Source organism: Amblyraja radiata, chromosome 10 (assembly GCF_010909765.2).
Source record: "Amblyraja radiata isolate CabotCenter1 chromosome 10, sAmbRad1.1.pri, whole genome shotgun sequence".
Classification (NCBI taxonomy): Eukaryota; Metazoa; Chordata; class Chondrichthyes; order Rajiformes; family Rajidae; genus Amblyraja; species Amblyraja radiata.
This window is the reverse complement of record NC_045965.1, coordinates 13,605,266-13,621,893: the sequence shown is the minus strand read 5'-3', so window position 1 is coordinate 13,621,893 and position 16,628 is coordinate 13,605,266. Positions and strand designations below refer to the sequence as shown.

At 39.6% G+C, this 16,628-nt stretch overlaps 1 protein-coding gene across 4 annotated transcripts in view; it reads left to right on the top strand.

The window, feature by feature from the left end:
• The window catches only part of ndc1 (NDC1 transmembrane nucleoporin), a 36,885-nt gene extending 20,622 nt beyond the window's left edge, over nucleotides 1–16,263 (top strand). For 3 of the 4 annotated variants that reach the window (XM_033028106.1, XM_033028109.1, XM_033028108.1), the window contains 6 exons: nucleotides 168–283; nucleotides 2,367–2,417; nucleotides 5,836–5,899; nucleotides 12,409–12,509; nucleotides 14,213–14,373; nucleotides 14,567–16,263. In XM_033028106.1, coding sequence (XP_032883997.1) covers nucleotides 168–283; nucleotides 2,367–2,417; nucleotides 5,836–5,899; nucleotides 12,409–12,509; nucleotides 14,213–14,373; nucleotides 14,567–14,630 — 557 coding nt within the window. In that variant the 3' untranslated portion in view covers nucleotides 14,631–16,263. The remainder of the gene's footprint in view (nucleotides 1–167; nucleotides 284–2,366; nucleotides 2,418–5,835; nucleotides 5,900–12,408; nucleotides 12,510–14,212; nucleotides 14,374–14,566) is intronic. The other variant, XM_033028107.1, reaches the window with a different exon arrangement.
• The last annotated feature ends 365 nt before the right edge of the window (nucleotides 16,264–16,628 follow it).

The window sequence follows — 16,628 nt, the reverse complement described above, 5'->3', positions numbered from 1 at the left end:
GCTAAGGGCAGTTTGACCCCTCAAGGCTTTTCTGTCACTTAAAAAGATCATGGCTGATCTGTTTACATCCCACTCTACATATTTTTGTAGTTTGACTGAATTGCTGATGTTATTGAGGGTTAACATTGCTTATGTTTTCAGAGTATTAACAGTGCTTATGTTTTCAGAGTATGTGGCAAACACAAGTCAATTTGCTGGTCAGGCTGCAAAGGTTGACAGCAGATCTCCTGAAGTAACCAAGCACAGTCCTATTTCAGAATGGATACTTCAAAGACAAGAACAGGTAAAGGAGCTCTATTTATTTGCAAAAATATTAGGACTATGCTTCTTGTGGTCAGTCATCAACTGAAGACATTGCATTTGTCAACCGCACTAATTCAATCTGCACTTTATGCTAAGTTAACTGGTACAACCTGCAGCAGCTGTTAATCTTTTGCAATCCAGTAATTTTGTACGTTTTACAAAAGGTACTGTATTGTAAGTTTTACAAAATGTACTGTATTTTTCTTCAATTGAAGCTGGGTTCCCTGTTACGAGAATACTTTGCTCGTAGATTTAGACTAATTAGTGTTATGCAAAACTTTCAAATGAAACACTACCTGGAATGCAATGTGACGCTGAATTGCTGGACAAGTAGCCACTTGGAAAGGAAAACAATGTCGGAGGAGCTTTGATTTCACCAGTACCAAAGTTGTACTGATAACTACAAGTAATACTGATAACACATTAATTTCCATCATTACAGTAATAACATAACTCCTAATCCATGCATAATTGTGGGTATAATTTGCAAACACCCTACTTATAACTACATAATAATCTCCTTGAAACTGCCCATTGCTGTCTGGCTCAAACCATTCTGTTCAAGTTCAAGTCACATTTATTGTCACATGCACAAATTGGTACAGTGAGATTTGAGTTACCATACAGCCATACAATAAAAAGAACACAATACACGATATAGTTTAACATAAACATCCCCACACAGCGGAATCAACGTTCCCATTGTGAGGGAAGGCAATAACGTTCAGTCAAATTTCTAGCATTTTACATGAGCAATTCAGCTCGCCATTGTGTGCCATATTTTATTTTTGCTTTCTTTCTTAGAATAGTTTGAACTCCAACTCTGTGTTAAATTAACAAGTCTGTGTTGGCAATCTATTAGAATTGATCTGTTCATATATTAAAACAAGCCTGCACAGACAAATCTTAACCAAGGAAACAGACCCACCAGTTGGCAATGGCCATATTGTCCTTGACTCAATACGATGAAGATGAATTTTCATAGAATTACTGATGAGAAACACTGAAGTTGTCCGTGAATGTTTGGTGTCTCCAGTGAATGATTGTCGCCTGACGCCACCATTCTCCTTTCTCACCCCACTCCCACAATCAAACCATTTATATTCTTCCTAATCAAATATATATTCTATCCCTTTGGAAATGAAGCACCTTGGTCACTGTCAGATTAAGAGCTCCTCTTTCCCGCCAACCCCTTTTTTTGCATCTTCCAGTGCAAATTTTTATTAACCATTTACTCGGTAGTGGAGATAATTTTGTTTTATTTATTTAGTAATACCCATAAGTTCTTACACTCCTTTCCCTAGCTGCTCCGCTTTCAGACTGTTATTACTTTTGCAGCTTTATTTCTGAGAGAAATTATCCTAGCATTTCTATTTGCATGTTTTTTAATATGTCAATAACATATCCTTTCTCCTCCCCCCCCCACCTCAAATTCCCCTCTGGCTCTTGTATCTAATTCCTTAGTACATCTCTTCACCTAAGCCTACTTTCCCATTCTGTCATCTTGTAAACGGGTGACTAGTCCCAGCTGTTGCTCCTCCAGCTTTTCACTCCATCAAATGTGCTCTCGTACTCTGGTAACAGTCGGGTAACATTACCAAACCTTGGGCTTTAACAGCAGCAACTGGTGATGTAGCAAGGAAAATTTATTTAGACTAGAAATCAAAGGCAGATAGAAGAGCATATTTTAAGAGATATGATGCTAATTTTGGAAGCACCTGGTCATTCTGTGAAGATTAATCGCATGGTTGCTGTCATGCATGTTAACGTTTTCAAAAGGGAATAGGGCTTAGTGGGCACTTGTTTTGCAGGGTTCATACAATAGAGATATGGGTGGGGGGGTGGGGATGATGAAGTCCCAGTGGTGTGTGTCCATTGACCTCAGAATGCTTTCTTGTGTTATTTGGTTTGTCTCATTTTATATTCTTATTTCTTATATTCTCATATGAACTGCAATTGTATCTCAAATAGGAACCAAACTCTAAGGACTAACCTAAAATCCTAGTCATGAGTTACATACCACAAGATGTATTAATGTTGCTTTGAAATGTTTATTCATTTAGGTCAAAACTTTTGTGTTGAAGCGGGGCCTGGTAATGTATTTATTTAACAAGGTACCGTGTTGAATGTCATTTTTAAACCACATCAACAGCATGTCAGATTATGCCTTGTTGGAAATCTTGCTCATTGCTTGATGCTTTGCTCACCTGCTAGCTTTTTTATGTTGAGCTCTTATCCTTTTGCTTCTGCAGCATTTTAAGTAAGAAGCCTCTTGCATCGGTTAGATATATCTGGCAGACTTGGTTGCACTGTTCTTAGGATCTTTTCTTGGGATTGGCTTACTAAGGGCGAGCTCTTTTTCTTTTCAATTAGTACTGGATGGTGTGTGTGTCCAGCTTATTTCATTGGGGGTGAAGTAGATTCAGGAACATGACCTGCAATTGTTTATTTGTGTAATGTCATTTTGGGACGAAATGATAAATACAAATCTCATATTGTGCATTGTCAGAACAGCTTTTGTTCACATTTCATTCTTAATAATAATCAATTGTTGTGATATAATATTGCTATCTCTTCTGCTTTATTGCATTGGTTTCTCAAGGATGAAATAAAATCTAAAATGGCCTTCATGCAATAAACACTAAATTTCAGACTTGTTTGAGGGGTTGTTATATTGACCTGGAGTTTGCATTGAGAATGGCATTATGGAGTAAAACTGATGGCAAATTCTGAGATGCACACGTGCACGGTTATTATAAAGTCTGGAATTTGCTGTTAGTGATTCCCTTCTCTTCAACTCTCATATTCGGCAACAATTGGTAAATTCGTAATCTACCAATTTACCGTTTAGAAATTCTTGACTGTTGATAATAACTGAAAATGTTATGCCTTGCTGACTTGGGTTTAATTGTGTTTTAATGGTATAATACAAAGGCAGAATTGGTTCAATAAGTTTATTTTGTTCACATTGATAGTTCTCAGCATGTAGCAGCTGATCAACCTCTGATTCCACAGACCTGAATGCAGAATTGTTGAGCTAGATTTCTGGCATTACAATAACTATCTTTGAGACCAGCATAATCAATAAGCAATGGGATTGGAGATTTGTTGGCATTTACTGTTAACGCAGATGAGTGATAACACATGCTGAGTGAGTGATGCTCTACCTAGAGCTTTTCAGCGTACTACATCCAGATCCAGACAAATATGAAACATATCTGTATAATTAAAAAATCACTTTAAAAAGCAAATTTTCTCTGTAAATCATTGCATTCAACGATTGGCTCTTCCATAGTTCCAATGTACAACCTGGTGCTGGATTAAAAGTAACTTTGTTCAGAATATATAGTGCACTCTCTTACCTAATTGATGAAGATGTATTTCATGTTCTCCAGGATGCTCTGACCCGCTGAGTTACTGCAGCACTTTGTGTCTATTTTTTGTCCAAAATATCAGCTCTGTTCAGCCTGGCCCTGGTATATCTCTGATTTTTAATCATTCCACATTTGGCAACTGTGGTTTCAGCTGATAGGGCTCTGCTCCACACTTGATATAAGATGCTATTTATGGATTGTGCTATGAATCAGCCAGGTGCATTTTGCCATATTAAAAGCACTTTGTAATGCAGTTGTTGTTTGTGATAAGGTCTCTGTGACTAATTCTATTTAATAGCTCAGTCAATTATATTCCACTCCAAACACGCTCAAATTTGAGCAGGTACCGTATTTCCCGGCAATGAAGACGCTATTTTTACCCAAAAATAAGGCACGAAAATTTACTTTCGTCTTGGAGGCCGAAGGTTAGGTTGTTAGCCAAGATAGATAAACTTGGCTATCCCTCAGTATAGCAGCATCAAGAATGATGTTGCAGTACTGAGGGATTGCCAAGTCTATTCCTCATTGCTGGCAGCTAATGGGAAGCGGCTGTAAAAGGACAGCGCCGCTGGGAGGTGGGAAGCTCACCTCTGGCAGTGCTCTCCATCTGAACACCTCTCTCCTGCCGCTGGGAGCAGGACATGGCCTCACATGCTGCGCTGGGTGACACTGCATGGCATTCAATGCCCGGTCAATGCCTTTCAATGTAAATTTGCATGTGGACAGGCTTTGGAGGTGTGTGGCGGTTGTCAGTCAAGTGAGAATAACAGGAAGAATAAGAATGCTGCTGGCTTGTCAACAGAAGCGCACTAAAGCAGTTGATATTAGATTTGAAATTCTCGTTATCCCTATTTTTGACCTGGCTCGGAGACCGGACAGTGAGGGGACCAACTCAAGAGCAAAGTTCATAGAGCAGAGCGGGTCAGCGGGCGATGGATAACAGGACAGAGGGCGGTGAAGTTTACTCCTGTGTCAGCGCGAGTAACTTCAATTGGTCCCTCAAACTAGTATTGTCATTCAATAAGATCACAACTGATTCAACTTGACCCGTTTTTCCCACCATCTCTCCACTTGCCATCACCCTCCACCCCCCACCCATTCAGTCATTCAGAATGGAGGAGATCTGGAAGCCTTGGGCAAATTGAATTGTTACTTTCACTCTTTTTTTTTTGAGCGTTAAAAATTCTATATCTCGTCAGCATTTTTTCAAAATTTGGCAACTCAAAATGGGGATGCGTCTTTGACACAGGTGCGTCTTCATTGCCGGGAAATACGAGTACTTAAATATTCGGAAACTGGTTTATCGATACTCTTTGCTTTGAATGGTTGCAAATAATATTCAGAAATAAATGGCTTTTAAACATGTAACTGAACACTTTTAAAATTACAAAGAAAGACATGGAAAGACTGGAGTAACTCAGCGGGTCAGGCAGTATTTCTGGAGAACATGGATATGTGACATATCGGGTCGAGACCCTTCTTCAGACAGTTTGTACATGGGTGGGAAAGAAAGCTGGAAGAGGATGGGCAGAACAGAGCATGACCAGCAATAGGTGAACACAGGTGATGGATTTTTTAATAACCAGATTGTTGGACAAAGGCTAGAGATGAAAAGTCAGTTGTGAGCACAAAAGCGTAAAGAGTTGTGAATCATGGAACTCTTTGGAAGTGACTTTTCTTTGAAACTTTCAACGTGATATTCTTCATTCAACCCTTTCAGGCAGCTGCATTAAACTTGAAATATTTGGCACGAGTTAGGTACAAGGCTTTGTCTGCAGTTGACTTTAAATCTACAAATTATAGAATTTGGTTTGTTACCAAAATTCATCCATGAAAAAATCATGCAGTGCATCCATATTTTGAAGAATTAGTTTGTGTGGGAACTTGAAAATATTCTTTAAATTGCATGTGATATAGTTATCTTAACTTGGCTTCTTCCATTATGCATGTATAGATTTTTGAGATGAAATGCTTAATTAGCAACTTTGCAAATCAGTAAACTTTATTGAAGTGATTCAGACTAATGGTTCAAACTTGCGGCTTTAATGACTTTGGTGCATGTGTGGCTGGCACTGCATGGCATTTCAAAATCTAAGCTGGCCTAATTTGTCTTTAATTCTATAAACGCAGATTAGATTTAATTGCATTTTCTTTACAGCTTCCAGAAGCTTCAAGTCAGGCCTTGTTTGCGAACAGTCAAGCACATATTTGGTCACTTGAAGGTAATTGCTTTTGTGGGGATATGTGCTTTTTTGCTTCTAATCAATGCTATTGTGTTAACTGTGAAGCAATTACATAAATAGTGTTGCAGTCAAGGTGAGCTATTATTTCTATTAAGAAGGAGGTAGTGAGCTACCTTGAGTAGCAGTTATTATTCCACTAAAGGTACTACCGTGATGCCACTGGGTAAGAAATGACATAAATTAGACATGGTGACAGGTGAGAAATTACAATATTTTCAAGTCAGGACACAGTGTGACTTAAAGAAGACCCTGCATTCTCACACACCTGCCCACGTCCTCCTTGGTTGGTAGAGGTCAGAGGTTTAGGAATTACTAGACTAAGTGGGACCCGTTGGGTCCCATGTTCACACGGGAGGGCTGGTCCCCCGACGCAATATTCCACCTCTCCACCAATTCCAATATTGGTGGCCAGTAGGGGGGCTTTCTGGAGTGCTGGTATGGGTTCTTGGGGTGGCAGCTCAGTCCCTCAAGCCTGATCTGCTGGCAGCTCACTCACGGCTGGTGGGCTGGCAGTTGACTCATGACTATTCCTTGAAATTCCTTTTCAAGCAGGGTGCAAGGCCACCAAATTCAAATCCATGTTCCTATCATTTCAAGCAGGGTGCAAGGCCACCAAATTCAAGTGCAATTTCTTACCACTTTGAGCAGGGTGCAAGGCCACCAAATTCAAGTGCAGTTTCCTACCACTTCAAGCAGGGTGCAAGGCCACCGAATTCAAGTGCAGTTTCATACCACTTCAAGCTGGATCCAAGGCCACCAAATTCAGTGCAGTTTCATACCACTTCAAGCAGGATGCAATGCCGCCAAATTCAAGTGCAGTTTTATTCCACTTCAAGCAGGGTGCAAGGCCACCAAATTCAAATGCAGCTTCATATCATTTCATGCAGGGTGAAACCACCATAAAACCACACAAAACACCAAACTCACACTTCAGTAGACATTCAGTGTGTTCAGTTGATTCACAGCTCAGACAGTCGTGACCTCTCCCTCCCCCATCATGCAGAGACTGAGCCACCCCCCCCCCCCCCCCCCCCCCCACCGGAAAAGGTGTGGATTTCATGGAGTGATTGACAGGAGATTGATTCTCAACATTTTAAAAAAAACTAATAACACTTTTATTTTTCATTGATGGGAAGAATTCTCTGCACCTGCTCAGCGGAGGGGGACTGAGTAAGATGGCCAAAAGTCACAGCCGTAAGTGGTAGCGTTTTATCTAAAATCAATATACAGTGCAAACAGGAAGTAAGTACATTTGCAGTAGTGCCTTTTAACTTCAAGCCAAAGCACCCAAGCCACCATTTGCAGTAAGCAGTGCCTTTCAACTTCATGCCACCATTTGCAGTAAGTGGTGCCTTTCAACTTCAAGCCAATGCACCCACACCACCATTTGCAGTAAGTAATGCCTTTTAACTTCAAGCCATTGCATCCAAGCCACCATTTGCAGTAAGTAGTGCCTTCCAACTTCAAGCCACACCCAAGCCACCATTAGCAGTAAGAGGTGCCTTTCAACTTCAAGTCAAAGCTCCCAAGCCACCATTTGCAGTAAGTAGTGCCTGTCAACTTCATGCCACCATTTGCAGTAAGTAGTGCTTTTCAACTTCAAGCCAAAGCACCCAAGCCACCATTTGTAGTAAGTAGTGCCTTTCAACTTCAAGCCAAAGCAACCAAGCCACCATTTTCAGTAAGTAGTGCCTTTCAACTTCAAGCCAATGCTCCCAAGCTACCATTTGCAGTAAGTAGGGCCTTTCAACTTCAAACCAAAGCTCCCAAGCCACCACTTGCAGTAAGTAGTGCCTTTCAACTTCATGCCACCATTTGCAGTGCCTTTCAACTTAAAGCCAAAGCACCCAAGCCACCATTTGCAGTAAGTAGTACCTGTCAACCTCATGCCACCATTTGCAGTAAGTAGTTCCTTTCAACTTCAAGCCAAAGCACCCAAGCCACCATTTGCAGTAAGTAGTGCCTTTCAACTTCAAGCCACAATTTGCAGTAAGTAGTGCCTTTCAACATCAAGCCAATGCACCCACGCCCCCATTTGCAGTAAGTAATGCCTTTTAACTTCAAGCCATTGCACCCAAGCCACCATTTGCAGCAAGTAGTGCCTTTCAACTTCAAGCCACACCCAAGCCATCATTTGCAGGAAGTAGTGCCTTTAAACTTCATGCCACCATTTGCAGTAAGTGGTGTCTTTCAACTTCAAGCCACATCCAAGCTACCATTTGCAGTAAGTAGTGCCTTTCAACTTCAAGCCAAAGCAACCAAGCCACCATTTGCAGTAATAGTACCTTTCAACTTCAAGCCAAAGCAACCAAGCCACCATTTGCAGTAAGTAGTGCCTTTCAACTTCATGCCACCATTTGCAGTAAGTAATGCCTTTCAACTTCAAGCCATTGCACCCAAGCCGCCATTTGCAGTAAGTAGTGCCTTTCAACTTCATGCCACCATTTGCAGTAAGTGGTGTCTTTCAACTTCAAGCCACACCCAAGCCACCATTTGCAGTAAGTAGTGCCTTTCAACTTCAAGCCAAAGCCACCATTTGCAGTAATAGTGCCTTTCAACTTCAAGCCAAAGCTCCCAAGCCACCATTTGCAGTAAGTAGTGCCTTTCAATTTCAAGCCACACCCAAGCCACAATTTGCAGTAAGTAATGCCTTTTAATCTCAAGCCAAAGCACCCAAACAACCATTTGCAGGCAGTGCCTTTTTACTTCAAACAAACCATATTTTCATTTTCAAACCACATTAAGGGGACTCACAGTTATGTAGACATTTGTTCAGTGTTATTCAGAGTTCAGAGAGACGTGACCCTTGGCTTCATCCATATTGAAGAGACTGAGTGAAGCACACCACTTCCTGGTTTTATAGTCCCTCCCCCTCCCTCCAGCAGGGGCAGCGGAGAGAATGGTGAATTTTTAAAAAACATTAATATCTCTCTGATTTGTCATCGTTAGGGAAAATCCTCTGCTCCTTTAAGGCGGAGAGGGGCTCTGAGCGAGGTGGCCAAAAATGACGGCCGTAGGTGGCGGTGTTCTGTCGGAAATCGCAGCACAGTGGGCCAAAAGTGGTCAAGATCAGAGTTTTAGTAATATAGATATTGCCGGACTTTGCCTTCTTTGTGATTACATCTATGTACGGAGCCCAGGACAGGTCATCAGAGATGTAAACATCCAGGAATTTGAAACTGCTAACTGTCCACCACCAACTCACCAGTGTGTAATCTCCCAACTTTCCCTTCCTGAAGTCAACAATTAGTTCCTCTGTCTTGTTGATTTTAAGCAAGGGCTTGCTGTTGTGACACCACTCGACCATGTGCTCTATCTCTCTCCTGTACACTGACTTATCACACCTGTGAATCGGCCAACTACAGTGATGGCATCAGAGGATTAATAAATTGTATAATGTAACAAAGATAGACACAAAAAGCCGGCATGTCGCGCAGCATCTCTGGTGAAAATGTTAGGGTTGGAAGTCTTCTTCAGACTGATTGGACTAGGGAGAGTTGGTGGAAAACTGGAAGTGGAGAAAAACAGGACAAATCTGGGCTGGTATTTTTTTTCAGGCTCTCTCTTGTCAACAGTCAGCCGATCAGGGAACCTCCTTGCCCGAGGTCATCTATTGACGGCTCCAATATGTCCTGGTCTTTCTTTGCTTCCATTTTTCCCCCCAATCTCCCTACTGCAATCAGTCTGAAGAGGGATTCTGACCCAAAACGTCACCTATCCATTTTCACCAGAGGTGCTGCCTGACCGACTGAGTTACTACAGTATTTTGTGTCTGTAATTAATGAATGGTAATGGTTGGAGCAGTACTTAATCAGTCGATGTATTGAAAATCTTCGATATCAAACGCTTATGGGAGTTTCCTTCTGAAATGACTCCATTCAGTCACTATTCTTTCTCAGTTTTAGCCTCTCCTATACAGTTTATTTTAATCATTGTAATGCATTATTAATCAGTCCTTCCAATTCAAGCTCTGTATAGATGAGACATTGTCACAAGAGGAGTGGCTTACATGCTGGAGAATGGAAGAGTCACGGTCTTAAGACAGGATAAACCCTGAGGTTGTGGAGAAAATGTGGTCCAGAAACCATCTTAGAATACCATTTTATATATTGTATAGCAATGTAGGGGCAATTTTGATTGTTTGCAGCAGTGACACCAGGAGCCAGTGATGATGCAATTAATTATTTGGGTTAAAGGTTAGCAGCAGGACAGAAAATCTCAACAGGATAGATGAGGTCCAGATGGATTAGTGGCCGATGATCAGTGTGGATTTGGTGGGCCTTGGGACCTATTTCAGTACCGTGTCTTTTCATGACAAATGTAAGACCAAGTGTTTCTGTTTAATACTAACATGTTAAACTGTCAAAATTAAATACTGAGCCTGTTTAACCTAAGCCAAATACATGCTCAGCTCATTGGGGAGTTGGGTTGCTTTTTTTTTTTTAAGCTATCAACTCAAACAATCCCACTAATAAATTAAAAATATTCTGATCAGAAATGTAATGTAGGCATAATTGGAATACAATTAGTGGAGTGGGCAAGGTTGCATATTCCCTCTGCAAATAAGGAAGCTATGGTGTTGATTGTAATCAGTGAATATTCTACTTTTTAAGGAGGAAGGTTTAGAGTATTATTCTCAGTAGATTATTAATGCTCAGGTGGAGCAGTGTGAAATCTTTCTAGTTTGTCCTTTTTTAGTCACACCAGCAGCTTCAAAAGCCATGGCATGCAAGCAGTGGCAGATGGAGTGATATTAAATGGTCCACTCACTAGTTTTTCTGTGTATTGCAGTCATGCATCAATCTCACTAGGAATGCAGCATCTGTGGGTTTCGACTGCAAACCCACAAATTTAAGGGATTACTTAACTGTACAAGATTTTTAGATGCTATGCAACTGTCACGTGTTAAGTCAACTATTTAGAACAGAGGTAACAAGAAACTTATTTCTTCAGAGATTTGTAAATCCTTGTATGTGTAATGTATTAGTGTGTTATTAAGAGAATCAAGGTGATGTGGGTGAAGGTTAGACTTGAGGTAAAATATCAGCCAGGAACTTATTCAATATTTACCATGCTCGCAGGATTGTATAGCCTGCTCCTGTTATTGAGATCCTAATCCTTGTATCTTGTATCTGGTTTAGGCTGGAACTGATCATGCCATTGGGGCATCAGCTCTTTTTAACTTCGCCAACTTGCCTACAAACTGCCCTTTTTTAATTTTGGGTTCCTGGCTTCCTGTTTACTTTTCCCATTGCCCACTCATCCCACAGTATTGAGCTAAGGTATAAAATGGTCTATTAAAGGTTACCAGTGAAAGAAAATTGTCCCCGATGTTGGGGTAGTCCAGAACCAGGCGTCGCAGCTTAAGGCTATTTTTCACGCAGAGAGTTGTGAATCTGTGGAATTCTCGTCCACAGAAGGCAGTGGAGGCCAATTCACTGGATGCATTCAAGAGAGAGTTGAATATAGCTCTTAGAGCTAACAGAATCCAGGGCTATGGGGAGAAAGCAGGAACGGGGGAATGACATGATAATTGAATGGCGGTGCTGACTCGAAGGACCAAATGGCCTACACTGCACCTATTTTATATGTTTCTATTTTCAACCATTTCTCATCATGGTCTTGAACACATTTTTTCTGGGTTCCTCCATGGCAACTAAATAGGACCCTGTGTATGACAGACCTTTGTGCAACTTCATGCTATGAAATGGTGATTCATAACAAATTCCATCCAACAATCAAGGAAAGATTGATATCCAGTTGAATCACAGCCTGAGAATTTACTGGCTATCATAACTTTTGAGGTGTATAAATATTTCTGAATGTCCCTGACATTTAGAAATATTCAAACTTCCTTAAAAAATGAATGAATAATTTAAGATTTGAAAAATATATTTTTAATTAAATGCTTAAACATTAAAGTAAACCCAATTAAAAAGTTCTGATACTGTTTTGCATTGCAACTGTTTTTCATTGAAATGAAAGGACTTGTTCAAATCCCAGGACTAGTTCAGCAGTGGTTCAGACAGCAGATTTTTTAATGTAAATGCTGGAAAATTGCAACATATTCACTTCCCAGTATCCGAGTCAAAGAAACCCCTGCATCAACATTCTACATCCACTTGGTAACCCTGATCTGTCTAAAACCAGTATTAAAACTTACAGCAGTTTGGCATGAGGCTCCTGGCACGTTTGGACCTAAATTATCCTACACAAATAAGACGATAATACTACTAAATATAAAATTCTTTTTCAAAGCTTAATTACACTTGCTTTATTTTGAGTTTGTTGTTTTTTTTCCAATTCTCCATCAGTTTAGACCAAGAATATTTTGTATATAAATTTGCCACACTGCTGGTTACTGAGACTTCTAATTGACAATCTAGATGAAATGCATTTTCTTCCTCCCCCCCCCCCCCCCACCTGATCATTGCAATATCTTATTTAATCGTGCATAGATTTAATTTCATTTATCTCTTTGTTTGCAGCCATTTCCCATCTTGTGGTAGCTTCATTTACAGAAGACCGATATGGTGTAGTGCAGACAACACTATCATCCATTCTGTGTGCCATGCTCTCTCTCCAGGAGGTGAGAATCCTTTTGGTTCTTTATATGTTCTGCCAACCACAGTCCACACTTGAAATACTTGCTCCGTGCGGTTGAGTTTATCATGGTAAATTGTGAGTAATTCGAGATGTTTAGCATAACTCAAACTGTGCCACTATTTGCAGCTTCATATATTTCTCCCTCTCTGTTCTAGTTAAATCACACCTAGCGGGGATGATACAAGTCCTAAGATTAAATTACTAGACTATCCACATTAACAATGTATTTATGTCAATTGGGACCTCAGAGTTGAAATGCAGTTTCTGCTCCCAAGGGCCTGGCGAGGCAATCTGTTAAGTTTCCTATCATATTATATAGTCAACTAATTGCAACCATGAAATTCATTTTGCAGTTTGATCCTTTGATTGTCATCTGGGAGATGGGAGTATCTGTAGGCAATGAGAGATTTAAGCGAGTTATATTTTGTCTTTAGTGTCACATTGCGGTTTGTTTTTCAATCAATTACTTGCATTTGTGTACTTACCAATGCAAGATGTATAAATGACCAGAAATTACACACTTTGAACAAGTGTCCACATTCCAGGCATATGCACCAATTGCAAGACATTGTTCCCAAGAAGATATATCTTTAGTCCCAGTTTGAAAATCACAAAATATGTGGTTTATTTAGTATTTGGTGTGACTCCTCTTCACTGTACCATGCAACAAGCTGCTCTCTATGTATGTGCTTTTGCAATGCTGGTATGGTACCTGCTGGGCAATATTGCATGCCTGATGGTCACAGAGTCTTCGGACCAATGCATCAATGCTGAATAAGATGTCCATCAGAGCGCGTCCCACAAGTCTGGGTTCAGCCCGTATTCATCTAGACTTTTTCTCTCAATGTACCAGTTCAAATGTCTTTTGAATATTGTAATAGTACCCGACTCTACAGCTTCTTCTGACTCCATGTTCCCTATACCGATCACCCTCTGTGCACCCTGCTGCCTCATTTTAAATGTTTCCCCCTCTCAATTTAAACCCATGTCCTCTAGTATTAGATTTTTCTACCCCGGGAATAGATTGTGACCATCCATGTTATGATTTTATGTAGTTCTGTAAGATCACTTCTCATCCTCCAGCAAAGATACACAAAAATTGTTTTGTTTTTTGTTTGGATTGTTATTATAAGAGGGATGTATGTGTACATTTTAGAACATATGGGTATATATCTTTTGTGACAATTATATATAGTTACATTGAGTGTGGACCAAGCCTGTCTAGCAATAGACAGACACACAGCAGAGAAAAAAATGAGTGCCTCCATTTTAATACTTCAACTTACCAGCTATCCTCCAGCATCTACGAAAGTGATACTAGTATAAGATGATCATATCCCTCTGTTATAATATTTGCATTTCTCACAGTACCTGGAGTTAGTTTCACCTGGAATTATATTAAAGTTGTCAGAATATTTAGTATGAAATATTGGAATGTTATGAAAGAGCCACACATTAATGCAGTGTAGCTTTCAGTTTCTGAGTACATTGCAAACTGTAAAATGCAGCAATGGAAAGAAAAATCATTGTTTTAAATTAACATTACATCATATCTCAGACCCAGCAAATGTCCTTCGGTTGATTGGAATGTTTATGTTTTCTTGTAGATAACCCTGATTCATCAAGTTCCATTAAAACCATCTGCCTTATTATTTTGAACTGAACTTATTTTATTTTTAAAAACAGGCTGTGGACAAACATTTTAAACTACCTCATGCATCTAGCAAGCCGACAAGATCTCCTGGTACTCTCATAGATTCTTCTTACAAGACTCTGAGATTTGCCCTTCGCGCCACCCTGAAAACTGCAATTTATAGGATAACTACCACCTTTGGAGACCATTTAAAGTAAGTCTATATTCCATATATGTCCATTTCTATAGGATACTTCAAGATGCAATTGCACAATTTCTCTCTGGTCTTGCTAGATACTTTTAAATTAATTATTTATTTTTGATTTTAAATGAAAATCCTTTGATTCAATTTATGTCAATTTCCTTCTCAAACTATGTGTCGTGTTTAAATATATTCTTATTTTCAGGGCTGTACAACTTTCGTCAGAACACAGAAAAAGGCTGCAGCAATTTCTGGAATACAAGGAATGAAGCAATTGAAATCTTCCAGAGCCAATGCTCACAAGGCCAAGACTATAACACACTACCAGCATTCTGTTTTTGTTCTATAAGCTCCTTTTTATATTCTGGCAAGTGAGGGATTTTTTTTTTGATTAAAAATATGATGAATAATCCTAAGATTTCCCTGTTCATGGGAAGAGACTTCTCGACATTTGGTAATTTTGTACATTTTTGCAGTAGAGAGTGTATGTTTGTAAAGGACAACTGTTTTGTATTTCTTTTGAAATGCTGTTTGGAATTTAGCAAGGTTATACTTGAGGTTCTAATAATTTGTGGCTGCTGTATCTTTTCATATCTCAATAAAGGTGGTGTTGACATTGAATTTCTGACTGTTTATGCGTTAAAATAGATTACCGCCACAAGCCACAAGAATATTGGAAATACCTTGAAAGGCAAAAAAAAACCCAGATAAACTGCTCTAAATCTGGAAAAAAAGAAATGTTCAGTCTCTGTGGAGAGTGTTTTTTGTTGCAGCGTAATATTTGGATGGCGACCAAGTGAAGTGGTTATGGCTGAGAAGGTTATGAAAGTTGACCAGTATTTCCTATTTGTATTGGAACCGGCAGTAATATTAACTCTGTTTTTCTCTCTCTCCATGGATGCTATCTGACCTGCTGAATATTTTCAGCATTATCTTTTATTTCAGATTTACATAAATTCTGGTTTTCAACTTCTCATTCATTTTCCTCCGAGTTACATCTTTTGCAATCAGTTCACCTGTGATAGACTGGACCCAACTTCTTCTCTCAACTGACACCACCATCTGTGTCATTCAGTCTCTTCTGGTTATTTTCAAATCAGGCATTTTTCTCTAACCCTTTCCCTTCTCTGCAACTTAATATAAATTTGATTTCTAACTTTATCTCGTACCTATGAAAGGTCTCAACCTAAATAATTCTCTCTAAATAATCTGAGTTTCCAACATTTTCTGTTTTCATTTCAGAATATTTTGTTGTATATGAAGCTGTTCTCTAAATACTCAGATCAATACTTGCTCTATGTAAACAATGGCTGTTATCCACTTTTAAATGCAGTATCTAGCTGCAAATATTCACACAGAAAATGGCTTGATTATTTTAACATATTTCTGCAGTGAAAAGTGAAAAATAAATATACATTAAAGAATGTTTAAGAAGGAACTGCAGATGCTGGAAAATTGAAGGTAGACAATGCTGGAGAAACTCAGCGGGTGAGGGAGTCAGTCTGAAGAAGGGTCTCGACCCGAAACGTGCCTATTTCCTTCGCTCCATAGACGCTGCCTCACCCGCTGAATTTCTCCAGCATTTTTGTCTACCTTATATATTAAAGAAGTTAAGTTTATCAAGAATAAAGTGGTCTGAATGTTCCCCATTTTCTCCGACTCCTAAAGGACTTGCAGGACTACAGTTTTCTTCAGAAGATTTGTTTTATATATGCCAATATCTGTAACCTTTAATTCCTGAGCAAAATTTGGCTTGCGTTTTGTTGAAGTGACTTTAACACTAAGGCCCAAAAGGAACAGGGCATTAGCCATTTTCTAATTATTAATATCTGCAATCTATACCTAATTTGTTTTCAGTTACACCAATGGCTAGATTCCAAATAAAGTACCCTTTGCAATGAAGCACAGCATCTTGACCTCACTGTGAAGCTTTTTTTAAACTTCCTTGGCACAAGGTTAGCATTTACTATTTTCATATTAGTCTTCCCATTGCTTCAATGGGGCTGGTCCAGAACAAATTGCTGGTGATATTTATTCCTAAGACATTGAAGCTATCAACCATCTCTACCTCAGCACCATCAATGTATCCAAGGTATGTGTGCCGCTTGCTTCATGAAGGCAATCACAATCTCCTTTGCCTTGCTGACATTGATGAAGAGGTTGGCACCAGGGCATCAGGTACTCAATCTCCTCTCTGTACTCAGTCTCGTCATTATTTGATATCTGGCCCACTAACGGGGTGACTACGAATTTGGAAATTGTATTGG